The sequence below is a fragment of the Papilio machaon genome, chromosome 28, assembly GCF_912999745.1.
Source record: "Papilio machaon chromosome 28, ilPapMach1.1, whole genome shotgun sequence".
Taxonomy (NCBI): domain Eukaryota; kingdom Metazoa; phylum Arthropoda; class Insecta; order Lepidoptera; family Papilionidae; genus Papilio; species Papilio machaon.
The window spans coordinates 3,873,812-3,894,740 of NC_060013.1; the positions used below are offsets into that span (position 1 = coordinate 3,873,812).

The 20,929-nt window shown below is 35.8% G+C and overlaps 3 protein-coding genes across 3 annotated transcripts; 2 read left to right on the top strand and 1 right to left on the bottom strand.

Annotated features, from left to right (window-relative positions):
• The first annotated feature begins 1,229 nt into the window (after nt 1-1,229).
• On the top strand, nt 1,230-8,830 carry LOC106714303 (venom serine protease Bi-VSP-like). Its single transcript, XM_045685061.1, has 10 exons — nt 1,230-1,368; nt 2,764-2,864; nt 2,973-3,134; nt 3,570-3,723; nt 4,280-4,428; nt 4,935-5,050; nt 5,532-5,681; nt 6,151-6,286; nt 7,547-7,678; nt 8,577-8,830. The coding sequence occupies exons 1-10, from the start codon at nt 1,293-1,295 to the stop codon at nt 8,781-8,783; spliced, it is 1,383 nt and encodes a 460-aa protein (XP_045541017.1). The 5' UTR covers nt 1,230-1,292; the 3' UTR covers nt 8,784-8,830.
• A 2,647-nt stretch (nt 8,831-11,477) lies between these two features.
• On the bottom strand, nt 11,478-12,958 carry LOC123722635 (zinc finger protein 436-like). The gene is made up of 3 exons (XM_045685073.1): nt 12,839-12,958; nt 12,451-12,539; nt 11,478-11,954 (listed from the first exon to the last, which is right to left on the bottom strand). Exons 2-3 carry the CDS (start codon nt 12,528-12,530, stop codon nt 11,486-11,488), a joined length of 549 nt encoding a protein of 182 aa, XP_045541029.1. The 5' UTR covers nt 12,531-12,539; nt 12,839-12,958; the 3' UTR covers nt 11,478-11,485.
• Nucleotides 12,959-17,653: 4,695 nt separating this feature from the next.
• On the top strand, nt 17,654-20,076 carry LOC106708069. The gene is made up of 4 exons (XM_014499541.2): nt 17,654-17,747; nt 18,180-18,248; nt 18,563-18,693; nt 19,909-20,076. Exons 1-4 carry the CDS (start codon nt 17,708-17,710, stop codon nt 20,074-20,076), a joined length of 408 nt encoding a protein of 135 aa, XP_014355027.2. The 5' UTR covers nt 17,654-17,707.
• The last annotated feature ends 853 nt before the right edge of the window (nt 20,077-20,929 follow it).

Genomic DNA, 20,929 nt, shown 5'->3' on the forward strand with positions numbered 1-20,929 from the left:
CGTCATATTTTGACCATATAGAGAGTGACAGCTGCACGGGATAATGTTGCTATTTTATCTTTTCAATTTCTAAATAAAAGTCAATTGTTATGATAAAACATGTAGGTTTATAGACCACGACATCAAGCGACTACTCGTTGTTGTTAATGCATAGTATATTAAAAGAATATAAAGCCTATCTTGATTTTGTCGGTATAATTATTCGGTTATTACAGAAATCTTTTTTGATTCTACGTTCCGCGTAGAAAGTCCCATTTAATTTGTTCTAACATTGTACTTATGTTGCAATTTAGATATATTAAACATTGAATAGTAAATATAAATATGTTTGACAGTGTTAAAAATCAGTTTAGTGAGATTTTACTATAACTATAAATGAAGGCGTTTATCAATTTTCAATGAGTAAACTGTGGTATTGACTCCTGGTTAAGTAACAAATATAATTATTTTAAAAAATCATTTATGTTTACGAAAGTTGTTTTTGGTCAGCATTATTTCATAACAGTAGAAAGATACATTAAATGTGAGTCACATAGAATCAGCGTCTTCAGCTCATTATCAAAATCTATATTATCTATATATATAAAAGAAAGTTGTGTTAGTTACACCATTTATAACTCAAGAACGGCTGAATCGATTTGACTGAAAATTGGTGGGCAGGTAGCTTAGAACCAGGAAACGGACATAGGATAATTTTTACCCCGTTTTCTATTTTTTATTCCGCGCGGACGGAGTCGCGGGTAAAAGCTAGTCTTTGATAATGTGCAAACTATAGCCATAATAGGTGTTTCATATATGTGCTGCGAAAACTGGAAATATAAAAAAAGTTAAGCAATATATATAAGAACATGTCAATGTCTATAAAAAGTATACAACAAGTTTTGATAGATTTTTTAATTTTACAGATTTTTATTTCATTCAAGGATTATTTTTTATGCGGTTGTGTTGTCCTAACTGCTATCGTAAAATAAAAAATAAATTAAAACGAAGCAGCCGTAATGTGGCATAGTTGCGCAAAGCCTAAACAGTAAGAATAATATTAAATTGTTACCATCTGTCCGGGGGATACCATCTGTACGTAGGTGGAAAATCCCTCTGACAGCCGTTTACTCTGATTCCGTTTTATTTCAATTGAAGTTATTGAAGTATCTATCTAGTATCAGTTTGACCTATGATAAACTTTCATGCTTCAACTTTCAAGGCTCCTTTTTGCATTGTCAGTTGAAGATTTATTTCGTAGAAAACGTATTTCGGCAACGTTAATTTTTTTTTAATATTCTATTATATTTACAATGAAAAAATTTACAATAATATTGTTATTTACTTTGCAATTAGTGAAGTGTGATGAAGATTACGAGGAACGTGAAGGTATTTTTTTAAATCTGTCCTTGGCTTTGCTTCGTGGTTTTTGAGTACTTATATACAAGTGTCATCTTCGTCGTGGAATAATAGCTTTGTTAAGGGGGTTAATTAATTTAACTTCATTTTATTTAATTTAACTTTCTAAGTAATTATTTTTTCGATCCTGCAGTCAAATTTTTATTTATAGTTTTTTGAGACTCTGTTCCAATCTCAAGATTAACAACGTTTGTTATTAAATCTTATTAATATTATAAATGTGAATGTTTAGATGGATGTTTGTTTGAACGTATGTCCGGAACGTCTCAACGGATCTTGATGAAATTTGGCAAAGATATAGAACATAGTCTGGATGACCACATAGACTACTTATAACGGTTGCGATAGCTAGTTAACAAATAAATAATGATTACAATATCAAGTGTGTAAGCTTAAAATTATGGTTCCGAGTTTTAACACATCTAATATAAACAAATTTGTAATTTAAATTGGTCTGTAGTAAAAAACATTGTGTACCGCGATATTTTCTTTACCTATTTGAGATTTATTTGTTTTTCATATCGTTAAGCCTTTTTTACAAGATGTTATTTCACTTGCAATGTATCTAAGTTCTGGTGGAAAAAATGCAAATCAATTTCAAAGCAGATATCTTCAAGCGATTGCTCTGAAATTTTTTGGTTAACACGCATAAGAACAAAAAATTAGGTTTACTTAAAAGATTCTGAAGAATACAACTTTGACGAGGCGAATTTTTCTTTCTTTAAATATGTTCAACAAATTATTATAAAAACCGCCACGACTTTGAGTCCTTCAAGAAGCGAGCGTATCACCATCTCAAAGGCCGGCAACGCATCTGCGATTCCTCTGGTATTGCAGATGTCCATGGGCGTCGATGAACACCTTGGTGTTCCCGCTGCTCGTTTGCCCCCTTCTCTTATAAAAATAACGTGTCGAAAGAATAATATGTTAAATATATGGTATAGGATGGCTTAGGTTGAGTTTTTTTTTTTAATTTAGATTTTTCTTAAATTAAACATATAACAGCGACAGAACTAGTCAACAGTAACTTCATCTGACTATTTTTAGGTCGAAACAAAGTAAAAGCTGACATTTCCAAGCAGCGATATACCTAGCGGATATCGATAGAGAGCGGTGCTATATTAAAAACTAGCTTAACGCTCGCAACTCCGTCCACGCGGCATAAAAAAACTGCTTACGTATTCTTCCAGACGGTACTCTACATATATGGCAAATATCAGCAAGATCCGTTGAGACGTCCTAGAGATACTTTCTAATATCCATCAATACATCTATTAATCCATCCATACATCTTTTTATTTATAATATTAGTAAGATTCGTATCCAGATTGATGCTTATTCTTTTTACTTATCAATTTGTGACAGGTGCCAGTTGTACGACCAATACCGAAGAGGCTGGTGTTTGTAGATATTTTTTTGATTGTGAATACGCGAAAAATCGAGTCAAAAGTAAGAAAAAAATAAAGGTAAACATTTAAATGTACAAATATTTCAAACTGAACTACAACGTACAATTGTACAATTTTTTTTAGTAATTGTTGTTGATAGTAACTTGGCAATTTTAACAATTTCAGGATTGTTTCTATAAAGATAACAAAAGATATGTCTGTTGTGTTGAAACAACAAAAATAACACCAGTAACAAGTAACCCATTAGAACAAAAACCTCCGGAACCAATTACCGAAAGAGAGTTAGTCAAATTTCTTAACGAAGGACTCTTGCAGAGCAACGATATTGTAAGTTGTAATAATGCAATATTTATTTAAATGAATAAATTATTTTCAAAGGAGCGTCATTGGTTAGTGATAAAGTATTAGACTTGTAATCTACAGGTCACTTTTTTCACATTATGTTATTCCAAATGTACAGTGGCGTATGTTCGCGGTGTACCAGTTACAGAAAAAATATTTTCCATATTAAGGTTCATTTAGACATAATCCAGAATTGAACAACAAGAACAACGCTCAGTTCCTTCAGAGCGAGACAAACGTATGTGAATACATGAGAACGCTATACTGCTACTGACGTCATCGCCGAACAGTTCCGAAGTGTAACTACGATTCCTACTTATATCTAAATGAACCTTTACAACGAAATTAAACTCTGTCCGTTCTTATATATATGGTAATTATTTATTAAAAATAAATTTAGTGAACAACTTTTTATTTCAGGAATGTCGATTCAATGGTACATTTCCTGTAAAATGTTGCCGCATTGTACACGACTTCACCACTCTGAAATTCAACGAGCCACCTAAATGTCCAGTACTGGAGAAACCGTACGCACGCAACAACTTGTCACCTCACCAAAGTGTCATATACGATGGTAAGTAGCTCTTGCTATCATTTAAGTGATATGGTCAAACTTTATGTCGGCTCCTGGTATGTATGTTGTCAAGTGAGATTTTAAGTGGCTTTAACTGATGTCAGTAAAGGGTCAGTCTTCTAGGGAAAGGGTTCTTCGCGGGTACGCATGCTTTTAACCGACTGATGTGACGTTCTTCTAAGGAAATGCTTGCAGATTTCTATAAACTATGTCAATTTCATTATCACTGTCTGTAGCCTAAAGGGTTAAACTAATTTTGAAGAGTGAGGTGTTTTTCGATTTATATTCCTTGAGTGTTCCTCAGTTGAGATATTGGCAGTTTAATTAATCGTCATCAGCTCACTATACGTCCCAACTGAGGAGCTCGGAGCCTACGTTAAGTTAGGGGTGACTAAACCATAGTCAACCACGTTGGACTAGTCACAGATGTATGTAGATAGAAAAATACATCACATGATTGGTTTCGAATTCAGGACGTGCAGATTGCAAGTCAAGTGCTTAACCCCTGAGCTAAAGACGCTCTTCATCAGTTTAATTTATAATGTTTATATTATAGCGTGTTACGCATACTCGAGACTCGGAAGTAAATGCCTGGTAAATGAGTTTAACAGCGACTGGTACGTTCGAGACGACTGCCAGAGATTCAGGAGCGTGATAAAGATATCAGACGGTGATCCCGCTAAGGTTATGGAATTCCCACACATGGTAAGTCAAATAAACATTGTGATTTGTCAAAAATATAATGTTATAGTTCGACAAACTTATCTAACTTGGTGAGCATAAGTGTCATTAAGGATACGTAAGTTCTATGCTATTTTTTTATATCATAAGGTGGCAAACGGCCACATGAATACACTTACATAAATAGTGAAGCAACCGTTCCCGATAGTCCTTTAATCCTACCTTTAATCGACAGAGCAGAAGACGCACAGAAATAGGATATATCCCCTATGCCCCTTCGAATGTAAAATTCACTTCCGCTTCCCATCTCTCCTTATGAGAAAGAGATGGGAAGAGAAAGGGGACTCAAAGACCTCCAGCACCCGCACTCATTACACGAAACGTGGAACTGCTTCCACTTGACGCCTGTCTCCTGTGTGGTCGTAGTATATCACCGGGCATTTCGTGAAACTGATCTTGTTGTTGCAGGCGTCTACCAATGTGATGGAGGGTTGTTTAGGGGATTAGCTTATCAGATTGTTTTGTTTCAGGCAGTCCTCGGCGGTAAAAAAAATCAGGCCAAGGAAATCGTTTGGTTCGCCGGCGGGTCTTTGATTAGCGAATATTTTATTCTGACGGCGGCGCATGCTGTGGGTAGCCGAGACGTGTGAGTCTCTCCTCTTACTGCTAAACGTTAATTAAAAAAAATTAACTAAAAGATGGCAGATGAGCGAGCCGGGCTGATGGCCCAGAGTCATCTTACTAATATTTTAAATGCGAATGTTCAGATCGATTGATGCTTGTTACAAGGTATCTCCAGAGCGGCTAAATGGATCTAGATGAAATTTGGCATAGATGTAGAACATAGTCTGGAAGAACACGTGGGCTACTAATTAAGTTTTTTTTAATTCTGCTACTTCCGTTAGTTATATTTCTTCTAACTTATGAACGGCTAAATCGATTTGGCCGTAAATTGGGGGCCTTTTTTTAATTCTGCGTGGAAGGAGTACAACATAAACGTTAGCTCCTTTAACTTAACATTGTTTTATCAACCAATTTTTACAAAGCAACTAAGAAAGTCCTCGTAACGGCCGCAATTATCAAATTTCGGCGTTGTAATGAAACGATAACAATATGTTTTGTTCCAGTGGCGCTGTCAAATACGCTTTATTGGGTACTATTTACAAAAATGATACTCGCAGCGGAGAACTCTACCACATTGTGAAAATCATAAGGCATCCTGAACATAACTGGCAAACGAAGAAAAACGATATTGCCCTACTCAAGGTTCACACTCGGTGAGTTGCTTACACTGAACATCATCAGAAGATGCAGTCAAAGAATTTAATTCACTTCCCATATAAGTTAGAATATTGTACCTACCGCAATACAGAGGGGCAGGATACCTTCTCATCTGTGAAGACGAAAGCCATAGCCTTAGTTTGTGCTGTGTATACTCTTAAGTATCTTCCGATCCCTGAAAACTACGGTAGACTTCTAAGGTGGACTCAGAGTTCAGCTCCGGAAGCCTTCTACACTTGCTTCGTGGACCGGTGCTGGGTTGCACTTAGCTTCACCATAAGAGAGCAACCACGGTTACTTAACCTCACCGCCTATTTAATTAACTAAAAATAAATGAAATTAATTAAATATGACATCCAAAGGTTTATTGTTAGCACAACTTGTTTATCTTTCAATAACATTTAACTCAAAAAAAAGAGCAAAATAAATGAAACCTTTCAAAAATATTTACTTCTTCCTTTGCAGTGTCGTGTTCTCTGATTTCATCCGACCAGCGTGTCTCACATTCCCGGGCTCGAAGGAACACGAACACACAGCTTGTACTGTCGCAGGGTGGGGTAACATGGGGGAGAGACAAAATACAAGCGATGTATTACTAAAGGTTGGTATATCTTACACCACTTTTTAATCCAATAATACGATTTGTTACTTAAAACCCCACTGACTGGCTACGGCACTAACGCCAATGACTGACTACGGCACTAACCCCCTTAAGTGGCTACGGCACTAACGCCAATGATTAACTACGGCATTAACCCCATTAAGTGGCTACGGTACTAACGCCAATGATAAACTACGGCATTAACCCCATTAAGTGGCTACAGTACTAACGCCAATGAATGACTACGGCACTAACCCCATTAAGTGGCTACGTCACTAACGCCAATGACTGACTACGGCACTAACCCCCTTAAGTGGCTACGTCACTAACGCCAATGATAAACTACGGCATTAACCCCATTAAGTGGCTACAGTACTAACGCCAATGAATGACTACGGCACTAACCCCATTAAGTGGCTACGTCACTAACGCCAATGACTGACTACGGCACTAACCCCATTAAGTGGCTACGTCACTAACGCCAATGATAAACTACGGCATTAACCCCATTAAGTGGCTACAGTACTAACGCCAATGAATGACTACGGCACTAACCCCATTAAGTGGCTACGTCACTAACGCCAATGACTGACTACGGCACTAACCCCATTAAGTGGCTACGTCACTAACGCCAATGATAAACTACGGCATTAACCCCATTAAGTGGCTACAGTACTAACGCCAATGAATGACTACGGCACTAACCCCCTTAAGTGGCTACGTCACTAACGCCAATGAATGACTACGGCACTAACCCCCTTAAGTGGCTACGTCACTAACGCCAATGACTGACTACGGCACTAACCCCATTAAGTGGCTACGTCACTAACGCCAATGATAAACTACGGCATTAACCCCATTAAGTGGCTACAGTACTAACGCCAATGAATGACTACGGCACTAACCCCATTAAGTGGCTACGTCACTAACGCCAATGACTGACTACGGCACTAACCCCATTAAGTGGCTACGTCACTAACGCCAATGATAAACTACGGCATTAACCCCATTAAGTGGCTACAGTACTAACGCCAATGAATGACTACGGCACTAACCCCCTTAAGTGGCTACGTCACTAACGCCAATGAATGACTACGGCACTAACCCCCTTAAGTGGCTACGGCACTAACGCCAATGACTGACTACGGCACTAACCCCACAGACAAAACAGAGATAACGATATGTTTTAAACTGTGATTTTGGTCTCAGCAACCCATGGTTAGTTTTATATATAGTCAGTGGAGTAAATATTGTTTTCAGGCGACGGTATATCAGGAATATGATCACAGTAACTGTCAAAGGGTTTTGCATCAAAATTTTTTTGTATGGGACAGTACGACTATGATCTGCGCAAAGTCAGGTGAAGCTCGGCCTAACCAGGACACTTGTCAGGTAATATATATTATTAGAGTTATAATATCCTTATAGATAGCCTCGATGACTCGGGTCGGTGAAAGAAAGCATAATGCAACCTGCTCATGTCTGAGAAGGAATTCAAAGATATGTGTGAAGTCAACCCGCACTGGGCTATAGTTGACTATGACCTAGTCATACCTTACTTAGGGTAGACTCCGAGCTCCTCAGTGGTGATTATAGTAAGCTGATGATGAACTTTAAACAGGGCTAGGATACAGCATGTGGCTGTTGTAATGTCCCGCTCAGGTTGTGCAACAACCACGCAGAGGACAACCAACTGCTGACAACTGTACCTCTTCCTACTCTTTTACTTATAAGGTAAAGATGGGAAGAGGGTATAGGATAGGGGAACATGCTGTCCCTTTACGTTTCATCGATAGTCAGCGCATCTGCAACCTCCAAACTTATTCTTGAGTTCTTAATTTTTTTTCGCCCAAGACTTTATCCACGAGTCATTAAAAAAACTTGTTTACTAGCCTGTATGTGCCAAATTTCATCAAGATCTGTTGAGTTAACAAACATCCATCTAAACATTCGCATTTATAATATTACTAGCTTTTACCCGCGACTCCGTCCGCGCGGAATAAAAAATAGAAAACGGGGTAAAAATTATCCTATGTCCGTTTCCTGGTTCTAAGCTACCTGCCCACCAATTTTCAGCTAAATCAGTTCGACCGATCTTGAGTTATAAATAGTGTAACTAACACGACTTTCTTTTATATATATAGATTAAGACTAGTAAGAAGTACGATAGTAAGATAGATGTCTATGGCCAGAAACATTGCTATTTTAACGATGTCAAGTGACCGCTCACTAGTTTACCATCGAGACTATAAAATGTATACAACTGAAGTATACATATTTTTGATTTCAGGGCGACAGTGGTGGTCCTTTGATGACGTTGAGCAAACAATATGTACCTTGCTCGTATTTTGTAGCAGGCATTGTATCTTGGGGTCCTAAATGTGGAGTACAAATGCATGGATCTTATACAAACGCTTCCTACGACAAGTATCAAGAATGGATAGTTGAAAACGTGTGGCCGCTGCAGCTGAATGCTAGAAAAGTTAATCTCTCTTAAACAACTATTAAATGATATGAAACTGATCACTTTGTATATCGTTGTGACGTCGTTGCTTGGAAATGACAGCTTCGTACCGATTTAAAAGCGCCTGTTGAAGTTAATGAAAGCTATATTTGGTATTATTATTTTAAATCCCCATCACTGCTACCAACCTTTACCGTCAAAATGGTGCGAATCAAATAGGCACAAAATAATAAGGCTTATAGCCGGTGTGGTCAGCATCTAATTCTGATTTTGTAAAGGTGACAGTTTATTGTAATTTTCTGTGCAGCCAACGAACTGCCGGGCATTGATGACACCACAATAAAGACACGTTTACAAATTGCCGAAATTAAACAAGTAACTTATGAATGTACGGGGAAAAAAACTGCGTTTTGCTTGCTACAGAAATTTCACAATTGTGAGTATGTTTAAGACTGGAAGTTGAACTAAAATGTAGAAATTATTCAATGAACTGTTCGTCACAGCAACGACTTCCGTCAAATTTCACTAAAAAAAAAGATTCAAAATTAAATAATTTTTTAAAGATGATTCAAAATAATAATAGCCTATGTATTCTTCCAGCTTCTATGTTCTACATTTGTGCCAAATTTCATTAACCAATGACAAAATAATATGCACAAAAGTGAGACGAAAAACAGACCTTCAGAGACCTTTTCGTTGGGGTAAATTCTCTCAGTGTTGTCTTGTACGATACAATGCGACATTTGGAAAATTGACTCACGATTAGACGTCAAACTTGTATAAGAATTGGTCGTGTATTTTTAATCCAACATCTTTCCAGTAGATCGATCTTTTTTTATATCAAAAGATGGCAAACGAGCAAACGGCCACCTGAATTCGCTGAAATAGGTGACCGTTGCCCATAGACATCTGCAAATGCAGATGCGTTGCCTTCCTTTAATCAACGGAAGGGGATTTGCAGAAAGAGGACATTTACCCTTTCTACACGTCCCCTCTTCCGCCAAATCCACATCCCTTTCCATCCTTTCCTAATAAGAGAAGCGTGGGAAAGGAAAGAGGACTAAAATTAGGACTCCCGCACCACACTCATCAGTCTGTACTTGGAATTGCTTCCACTTGACGTCTGTCTTCTGTATGGTCGTGGTATTTTACTGAGCGAGGCACATTTATGCACCCAACAAATATTGTTGTTGCGGGATCTACCACCATCTACCTACAGCCTATATGCGGTTCAAGACGTTAGATGACTGAAAAGATGGCTGTTAAATACAGCAAAAAAAAATGTTCATGCCAGTATCATTGTTTGAAATCTGAGATTTAGTATAAAAGTATTTATTATAGATTAATACTAGCTGTTCCCATGCTTCATCCAAATGAAATTTCATTTAAAATAAAATGTAATTCAAAGTCTGACTAACAATATATATAAAATCATATTAAAACAATGACAACGCCTTATTTGAAAAAATAGCAACAACAATAAAAGATATTGCTATTTTTACAGCAGGCGTTTTTATATAAAATCATGGTGAGTCAATTTACGTTAAGTTTCTATGAATTAATTGTTTATTCAGATACTAAAAGGAACTATTTTTTTAAAAAATGATTTGGCGATAAAACTCTTGAGAAGGACAAAACCTTGATAGGTGAACTTTATAGTTATAACATACTAGCTGTGGCCTACGATTCCGTCCGAACGGAATTAAAAAAACTTAATAAGTAGCATATGTGTTCTTCCAGACTATGTTCTACATCATCATCAACCTGCCCTTATCCCTATGACGGCACAGTATGTACTCCTCCATACATCTCTATCAGCTGTCATATCCTGAATTTACCTCCTTCTTACTCATATCTTCTTTCACACAATCCATACATACTTTCTTTGGTTTTCCTCTACCTTTATATCCATCCACATTCAATCTCATTACTTTTTTGTTTATATGATCATCATCCCTCCGCATAACATGTCCCAGACTATGTTCTACATTAATGTCAAATTTCATAAAGATCTGTTGAGTTGTTCCGGTGATAACTTCTAACAAACATCCATCCATACATCTAAGCTATTGCATTTATAATATTAGTAAGATAGATGGATTATTTCATACAAGTTTGACGTCTAATAGAGAGTCGATTTTAGAACTGTCATTTTGTACAGTAAATGATAACAATGAGGGAATAAACCACAACAAAGACCTTCGAACACTTTTTTGGCTTATTTTAATTTTTTAGATTAGGTATCTAGCTTACTAATATTATAAATGCTAATGTTTGGATGGATGGATGGATGTTTGTTTGAAGGCATGCCCAGAACGACTCAACGGATCTCTATGACATTTGGTATAGATGTAGAACATAGTCTGGAAGAACACATAGGCTACTTATTATATTTTAATAATGGAGGGAGTCGCGGGCGACAGCTAGTTAATCTATATATATAAAAGAAAGTCGTGTTAGTTACACTATTTATAACTCAAGATCGGTCGAACTGATTTAGCTGAAAATTGATGGGGAGGTAGCTTAGAACTAGGAGACGGACATAGGAACTTTTTTATCTTGTGTGCATTTTTTTTATTCCGCGCGGACGGAGTCGCAGGTAAAAGCTAGTAACTTATAAATCTTACTATTTACATTATAAAAGACATTTTTATTTTTTATTTTTTTATTTCAACATATAAAATAATACATTTGTGTATAAATTTTTAATTTTTTTTTTAACTTCCTTTGACCTTTTAACCTTCGTCTTTTATCTTTCCCTTTTCATGTCTCTTTGAATGTTGATTTAATTTACTTCTTGTTATAAAACTTTTAGTACAAACTGAACATTTATGCGGTTTATCTCCGACATGCATTTTGAAATGCATCACCAGATTATTTTTCTGTGTAAAACTCTTCGAACATATTTTACACTGATGCGGTTTAATACCTTTATGTATTTTTTCATGACGATCTAAATCTGCTTTCCTATAAAATGCTGCACTACATTCTTTACAGGTAAAGTTTTTTTTCCCCGTATGGGATAGAACGTGTATTCTGAGATGTCCCAATTGGGTATAAGTCTTCCCACAAGCCGTACACATGTAAGGTCTTTCACCAGTATGTGTTCGTTGGTGTTTTTTAAGTTCATAACCAGTTTGAAAGGTCTTGTTACACTGGTCACATGGTATTGGATCTTTTTTGACAGTTACTCTTCGTTTTCTTCTGTAAATTCGAGGTTAAATAATTTTTTTTTTAGGTAAACAGTATTTGCAAGTATAAGATCAAATTTTAGTTCTATTTCTCTTTCCACCCTTTTGTTATAAGGAAAAAATGGGAAGAAGTGGATTTGAAAGAGGAAGGGATGCTTAGGACGGGTAAATAACTTTTTTCTGTGCGTCTACTTCCCTATTGATTAGAGATAGGCAATGCATTTGCAATTGCAAATGTCGATGGGTAGTGTTCCCTTCATTATGTTGGCATATTCATGTGGCCGTTTGCTTATTTCCAAAACTACTACTATTTTATGTAAAATATACAAAATAATCGACTTTCTGTCTTTAAATAGAGGATAGATACATTACTTTAGTAAGTCTGTGATTATAGAGTTATAAAGATAAAATTGTTTAGATAGGTATAATTTATCTTTTCCATAGAATCAATCAGACCAAAAGGGTAACACTCGGTTTAAATACTGAGGTAGGAATTAGACCTTACCTACTTTTTAGTTTTATCTTCTTTTTCATCATCAGATATCTCTATTATTTCACATTTGATCATAACTTCCTCTATTTGAGCCATTTTGTATTTCTAAAATTGTAATAAAAATAACAAAATATTAAATGTAACATAAAATTCGTTCGATAACAATTGTAATTTACACAATAGGTACAAATTAAAAAGAATTACTTCGAAAATTATGGCAATAAAGCTAATTTGTTCGAAGGAATTCAACTCGTTGTTTGTCTGCCTCCTTTTCTTAAGGTAAAATATTAGTCTAATGTGTAACGTAAAATAAACTATATAAATTATTCATAGTTTATTATGGATAATAAAACTGGAACTCTCGTTTAATTTTCAATTAATGGAAGAATAAAATGAATGCTTGCCTAAGTCGTCTTTCCTCTTCACAATTTTTATCCTTTTATGTTGGTTTTATTAAAATATAAAGGTTTTATAAGTTCACATCACAAATTATTATTTTTCATTATATTACTACGTAATTATTGCTTATTTATTTTGCTTTATTTATTCAAACAAGCTTCTCGTTTCAATTGACATTTGGCTCAGTGCTGCCAATGAAAATTTTCACCCGGCCGTGCATATTGTGTAAAAATGCCGTGTTTGGAAGAATCTTTTAATTCTGTATTGAAATGTTTTAAAATTGTCTCTATTTATTGTATAAAAATAATATCTTTTTTAAACGTTAATATTATAGATAAATTTCATTTTTTCTTAATAAATGTTAATCTATGTCTATTTTGCTTATTTTTCATTTAAAAGTTAATTACGGAATTTAATTCACAATCTTAACGCTTTAAAAGTAATTTTATAAAACAAAATCAATTACTTACTGTTTACTGTAGATTTTTGAAAAGCCTTACTTTTGCCACGGTCATAGGGTTACGGCAACACTGATGCCAAATATCAAGTTGACAGTTGTTGACAGATTAAAAACATGATTTGTTCACAGCTAAAAGATTCGACGGGAGGCACAGACCCACGTAAAGCGACAAAAAGTATCAATCAATCAATACATAGTATAAAACAAAGTCGCTTTCGCTGTATGTCCGTATGTATGCTTAGATCTTTAAAACTACGCAACGGATTTTGATGCGGTTTTTTTTAATAGATAGAGTGATTCTTAAGGAAAGTTTGTATGTATAATAAATGCATAATATAGTAGAGAAACACTGATAAATTTAAAGTTTTCTAATGTGATGTCGTAAATAAGCACTTTTTTTGCGCTTATATTGCAAACGCTGGCCGAACCCTACGAGATAGACCAAAATAATGTACTACAGTATTGTTCACCTTAAAAAGTTCAACAAAAAAGTCCGCGATGGTATATGTCTATCTCTTAGGGATAACCCAGCATAACCATTTTTATTCTTTTACGAAGTGATTTTAAACAATACAGCATTAATCCTTATCCATTTAAGTACCTTAAATAAATTGTGCATTTATTCTGTAGTAGGTATATTTTGCATTGCACCCGTGCGAAGCCGGGGCGGGTCGCTAGTATTAAATAAAATACAGCGACTTAAACTTTAATTTTTACACTAGTTTATTATGATGAAACGGACAGTTGAACATTTGCATTATTGAATTTGTTTTATTTTTTTATCTTATTTCTATTGTAATATTAACATTTTATCCACATAACACTCTCTATCTAGGGAACAGGCAGATACTATAGTAAAGGCTATAGGTGAAGGCAAAGGTGAGCAACCTTTGTGCTTCACAATATCAATGCAACATCAACCATACTCACTGTAAAGTAAACAATTAAGGGTATGTTCCGATATACACTGCGAGCACTGCACAGTGCTATCACTGTAGAAATATTCGTTCCGTTATGGACTGCCAGTATACTGCCGCAGTACCCTAGGGAAATATATGACGTCATAAATCGCCGCCATATTCTACTGTGAGCACTGGCGTTTTCGAGGTAAGGTACTCGCAGTACTTTGATCACGTGATCAGTCAAAACCACTCGACTGCCTGACATCTTATAAACAAAGCTACAGTTTAATCAGAAAATGTTAAAGTTCTGTAATTAGTTTGGATTAATAAATAAAACAATGGAAGAATTGCAAAAATTAACCTTATTACATTGTGTTGATAATGAAAAACATATTCTTTTTTATGAAAAAGTACTTATTTTTATTACATTATAAATTCAATTTATAATTAATATTAATTAAAACATTTTTAATTTGACAGTACTCCAAAACAGTTTTTTTTAATGTACTAGAAGACTTGAATACACTCATTTGAATGTTGCGTCAAAAAATGCGGCTGACAGTATACGAGATTGCGTTCCGTTTTAAATCGTAACCAGTACAACTGGCTTTTAAGGAACGGCTTCACAGTATACTGAATTGACGTCACACTCTACAGTGGTCGCAGTGCATATCGGAACACACCCTATAGTACATGCAGTGCAGTGGACTAATAAAGTGAGAGCAGATATCTTCACTATCTTAACCCATCTACACTTATATTAAAAAGTATATTTAGGGACCATATCATATATAAGCGAGGATATAATTTTCTCAAAGGCCGGCAACGCATCAGCGATTCCTCTGGTATTGTAGATGTCTATGGGCGTCGTTGAATAACTCGGTGTTCCCGCTGCTTTTGCCCCCTTGTCTTATAAAAAATATACAATTTACTAGTCACTACTAGTCACTACGACTTTGTCAGCGCGAAATCAATTAAATCATATTATTAATAATCTATATTCGAATTTAAAACTATATTTTACTATGAGCATCAATATGATACTGCCGCGAACATCAGCAGCGATTTTTTATTTCAAACAGATTTATTAACTGATTTTGTTGCCATAGTTATTAAAAAAATAACTATTGAATTATAAAAAAATATTGTATTTTATAAAATAACTAGCTGTCGCCCGCGACTTCGTCCGCGCGCAGTTAATAAGCTTATATGACACGTTCGTAGATTTACCATAGCAGCGCCATCTATTGATTACTTACTCAACCCAGTCGAAAGGTATCGACATCTGTTAGAATCATTTGGAGTTAACAGATAATTGTGACTGTCAAATAATAACAGACAAATAATTAGCAATAAATTAAAATTGCGACTATAATTTGAGATTTAAACTATCCTATCTCTCAAGTTGGATCGAACTGCACATGGTGTGCGAATTTGATTATAATCGGTTAAGTGGTTTAGGAGTCCATTGAGGACAAACATTTATATATATTAAGATACATTGGCATAATGTTTTGTTCTAATATAAATAATCTGTGAAGTTAAAATATTAAAACGTGTTTAAAAATATCTCTGTTGGTACATTGATCTTTACGATAGCATAATTTCAAAACAAGAGACGTGGTCTGGTGAAGTTTTAACATTTTTATTGAAAAACTTGGAATCGAAAATTTCCTTGAATATATTACTAGACGCCCGGCGCGAATGCGTCCGCGTGGAATTAACAAAACAGTAGCCTATGCGATATTGATGACTGTAACCTATCTTTCATTCATAAGCATCAATTCAGCCGTTCTGGAGTTATTTTTTATATATTACAAGAAGAAATGGCATTGCACATTATACAACACTGCCCGGCAGTGTCCGACTACAGGGTTAGATACCTCGGTCCGCCGAGGTCGCCGCCAGAGATCACTAGCAACATTAAGGGACTGCTGGGGTTCTTTGGCGAGCTGGGCTGGCTGGAGTAACCTACAGCCTGCCTTCACGCAAAATACGCGCTTGTCGTGGAGTTGCGGAAAACTGAGCCCCTACTACTAACTATTATAAGGTGGCAAGACAATTAGTGGTCATCTTGTTGATGCTTTCCCTACCATCAACTGACGTAGAGGATGTACAAAAAATTTCTCCTGCCTATGCTTCCCCTCCTCCATCAAATCTACTTTCCCCTCCCGTCCTTATTAGAAAATGTTGGTAAGAGAAAGAGGGTTAAAATTAATCCTCCGGCAACACACTCATCAGACTGTACGGGGAAATAATTCCACTTGACGCCTGTCTTCTGTATGGTCGTGGTATTGCAGCGGGAGAGCTTGCCCATATGTGCAACATATGTTATTGTGGCCTCTACCATTGTTAAAACTTGGTTATAAACATACACACATATGTACATACACCCATTTAAGTACACTTCCTCTCTATTTCTTATATTAAAGTAGACTTTTATGTATAACTAGCTGTCGCCCGCGACTCCGTCCGCGCGCAGTTAAACAAAAAAAAATGAAAAATAGATGTTGGCCGATTCTCAGACCTACTGAATATGCTCACAAAATTTCATGAGAATCGGTCAAGCCGTTTCGGAGGAGTACGGGAACGAAAACTGTGACACGAGAATTTTATATATTAGATGTTAATTTGATAACATTTAAAGGGTGGTCATTTAAAAACGTTTTATCTAGAATTTTTCATATTAATAGTACCATAAAAATAGTTCCACGAAGTATTTAACCCTAATCACCGGTCGTAACGTCACGTACTATTCCGGAGATGTCACTAATCATAAACTACCCGCGTTTTTTTGTCCTACTCACTTCCGTTTAGAGTTATGATTATAGTGTGGATATGTCATCCGATTTGTTTTCTTTCCCAGTTTATATTTAACTAGCTGTCCCCCACGACTCTGTCCGCGCGGAATAAAAGAACGTTTTAAGAAGCCTATGTGTTCTCCCGGACTATGTTCTACATCTGTGCCAAATTTCATCAAGATCTATTGAGCTGTTCCGGAGATAAACTTTCAAACAAACATCCATCCATCCATTCGCATTTATTATATTAAAAGAAAGAAAATAAAATATAATGTCTTGATATACCTTAAATGTATATAATTTTGAGTAATTTCACTTTCTGTTAAAAATTCCCGAAGTAGTTTATATGCTAGTTACTAACATTACTTTGTACACTAAGGGGCTCCTATAGTCACCACTTAAAGACTATGTTCATGTTACGTTTTATATAGTCAAGTAAGCTATCCCAACTCAAAAGTATTTGCCAAACAAAAATAATCGAAGGACGGCATCAAAAACCTATTAACCACTTCAAAGAAGCTAAAAATGCATGAAAAAAAGTAACGACAATTATTTATTTAAGTCACGTATTCCCTCCTACAACTTAAGTAAACTTTGGTTCATATAAAAAGGCTGGAATGCCTGTTAGCTTTCATTCTGATGTTCGCACTCAAGCGGCCATCTTGCAGCTGTCAAATTTAGCGCGTTTCACGTTCCGTTTGAACGAAAAAAATGCGTAAAATTACAGCTATTGTTTCTCTGATGCTTATTGGTAAGTTATAGACAATTAATAAATTAAACCCAAACTTTAAAAAAAAAAAACTTTAAATAGTCTGCATTTTTTTATTTGAAATTTTACAGTTTGATTTTTTGTCTTTGTTTTGGCCTTGTGTTCTTAAGAATACGTCACGCCCTTTGTAAAGTGCTAAATAAAAAAATATAGAAAATGGTTTTTGCTGCTGAATTTCTGCTGTATTACAACCTATAGATGGAGTGTTCCACAAGTTAGTCTAATGGAGTTTATAATTCCCAACAAAAGGCCTCTAGGAAATCTTTTTTTGCCTTACTTTTTTATATCTAGGTTATAAATCTACGGAATTTCCTAAAATTTATTAAAACCGTTCGACAAAAAACAAAGCATTTGTAGTTTTACTGTCCTGTGTTGCCATTTTTTGCTTATTTATTTATAAGTATTAATTTGTAGCGACGTGGTCGCAGGCCGATACAAGGCGACAAAAGAAGGAAGTTTCGTCGTCAGAGGACTTCAGAACAGGTACAGTTGAGGATGTTTATATCCTACCCATTCCGTTGATTTGTCGTTCGACGTTCACAATGTAAGGCGGAAGACTTATATATATATTACTACTTATATATATATTATAGCAACCAACATGCTTATTCTTTGGTGATAGTTTGTTGAACGACATTCTGTCCTAAGTGGGGAGCGAATTTAATTATTTTACTGTACAACGTCACCCCTAACTTAAGGTAGATTCCGAGCCCCTCATTGGGGACGTATAGTGAGCTGATGATGATGACTGTCTTGGCAACGTGGTTACTGTACAATATGTTATCTTTGTTTCTCAGGTAATTTGTTAGCGGCTGGTTTGTCGTGCGACTCGTGCGGTAGCGAGTGCGCTGCGGCGTGCGGCACTAGACACTTCAGGGCTTGCTGTTTCAACTACCTTAGGAGGAAACGAGGACCTGAACATGTCAAGGTAACAAAACCATCTGGAATTAGCTACATGATGGTGAAAACCGTATTTTCCGTTTCGTGACTTAGAACAAAGAGCCCAAACAGATGTAATAAAAAGGATTTTTTTAAAGATTTATAGATAAAGACTAGGGGACAGCCTGCGACTTTGTCTGCGTTACTGTAATCTACCAGGCTGTAATGTATCTCTATTCCATATTTCCAACATAAATACATAGAATTTTATTCATATTTCTATGTATTAATGTTATACCTATATACAAATGTTTGGATGGATGGATGTTTGTTAGAAGGTTTCGCCAGAACAGCTGCATGGATCTCGATTAAATTTGGACTAGATGTAGAAAACAGTCTGGAAGAACACATGATGTACTTTTCACCCTTTTTTTAATTCTGCGCAGACGAAGTTGCGGGCAAAAGCTAGTTATATTATATATGACAAACGAGTGTCAAAAGCTACGTTTAAAATAGCAAAGTGATTAGCTTTGCTTTCTTACAGAGAGGACGAACAGACACACGATCTCTTTTATGTATATCCCCTCCGCTGCCAAATCTATCGTCCTTCTTTCCTATAAAGTTAAATTCCAAGTTCCAGACGGATTGCATATTAATGTCATAGTTATGTGAAAATATAGGAGCGTCGGTGGCTCAGGGATTAAGCACTTGACTTGCAATCTTTCTTGGGTTCGAATCCCGCCATGTACCAGTGTGTTTTTCGAGTTTCCATTTACATAACGACGCTGGAAAGCGTTAAACGCTGTAACCCCGAAAGTATGAACTTTACAGGAGAGCCAAAAAATGATAACTCGTGAGCTGATACGCCTACAAGCATGCGGTATTTAGCAATGTTGTGTAGTTTGTGCTAACCTATAATAAAATCATTATCGTTTTATAATGGTTGAAATTATTAACGTGTGAAAAACATATTCGCGATTTCAAGGGTTACAGAGTTTATGCTTTCCAGCGTCGATATGTACCGTATTTATCTGACGTTCGTACGGTTCAGGAAAACATCGTGATGCAACCCGCACATATGTGTGAATTCCCGGGAGAAAAAGACGGCGTCACGTTCCGTCTCCCGAAATGGATGCGGATTGCGGAGGTTCATTTGTCCATACCGAATGGAGGTCTGTGAAGTCTGCCTACCCCACTGGCTAACAGGCGTGAGTTGTGTATATGTGAAAATGATAATTATGTTACGTAAATCTATTTGTTCCAGATGCAACAAAATCTTCAAGATGTAGAAAGGAATCATAAAGCGAATCTACCGATTGTCATAATGGAAATTCCAGAAGAATGGAGAGAAAATGTATTTCCAAGCGATTTTAAACCTTATTTTTATGACGATACAATCGATAATAAGTTAGATGTAAATTTTGACGTTTAAAAATTATTACAGAAGCTGCAATACTGTATATACTCTGTGGTCATTTTAGACAAAACACCGATCTCTATATTTGATTCGTTCCGATTTAAATGCGTCTATGGATGTACCTTACAGAAATTCTATCTCTATTACTAGTTCGAATTCTCACCACCGGTACTAACCGCAACCGTCAATTGGCACAAAATACCACGATTTATAGCCTATCCATATATAGAGGTCAGTGAGGCAAAAGCATTTGTGACGTTCGGACAGTATTTTCATTTTATAGTTTGACTTATCTAGCCCGGTGAAAGACTGTCTTAACTTTGAATTTAAATCAGAAAATATCTAAAACTAAAATACGCATAGAATGACACAGAATCAGAATACATTTGCTAGACAAGGATCTTGTAAAATTTATATAAAAGGGTGGCTCTAGTGAGCTATTAGTCTCACTTTTACTTCACCGGGCCAGATAAAGAATTTTCTATCTGTTAGGCTGGACGGATATAAAATTCTCTTATTTAAGTATTAAATTTTAAGAAAACAAAAATGTTAACTAAATTGTTATTAAAATATTGAAATATTTTTGTTTAGTTTTAATTTAAAAAGAAGCAATTCCTTGTCTTCAGAGTGACGTTGTTCCTATTAACACAGTCCTAGCTAATGGACGGCCAAAGACGAAAATCGTGAAGTCTGCTCTCTGACTTAGAGCAATAGAGATTACAAAAACTGGATTAGACGTCAAACCTGTGTGAAATCTGTCTTCTCCTCCTGCACTCCATCTGTCTAATAATGTTATAAATGCATAAGTTTAGATGAATTGGATGTTTATTAGAAGATATCTCCGGAACGTATGAATTGATCTCGCTGA

Excerpts from the sequence above, each read along its gene's own strand:
- LOC106714303 (XM_045685061.1), top strand. The coding sequence starts at position 1,293 with ATGAAAAAATTTACAATAATATTGTTATTTACTTTGCAATTAGTGAAG. Across the intron at positions 3,724-4,279 it reads CCAAAGTGTCATATACGATG|CGTGTTACGCATACTCGAGA; the intron begins GTAAGTAGCTCT and ends TTTATATTATAG. Across the intron at positions 5,682-6,150 it reads CTACTCAAGGTTCACACTCG|TGTCGTGTTCTCTGATTTCA; the intron begins GTGAGTTGCTTA and ends CTTCCTTTGCAG.
- LOC123722635 (XM_045685073.1), bottom strand. The coding sequence starts at position 12,530 with ATGGCTCAAATAGAGGAAGTTATGATCAAATGTGAAATAATAGAGATA. Across the intron at positions 11,955-12,450 it reads AAAGAAGATAAAACTAAAAA|AAGAAAACGAAGAGTAACTG; the intron begins GTAGGTAAGGTC and ends TCGAATTTACAG.
- LOC106708069 (XM_014499541.2), top strand. The coding sequence starts at position 17,708 with ATGCGTAAAATTACAGCTATTGTTTCTCTGATGCTTATTG. Across the intron at positions 17,748-18,179 it reads TGTTTCTCTGATGCTTATTG|CGACGTGGTCGCAGGCCGAT; the intron begins GTAAGTTATAGA and ends ATTAATTTGTAG. Across the intron at positions 18,249-18,562 it reads GTCAGAGGACTTCAGAACAG|GTAATTTGTTAGCGGCTGGT; the intron begins GTACAGTTGAGG and ends TTTGTTTCTCAG.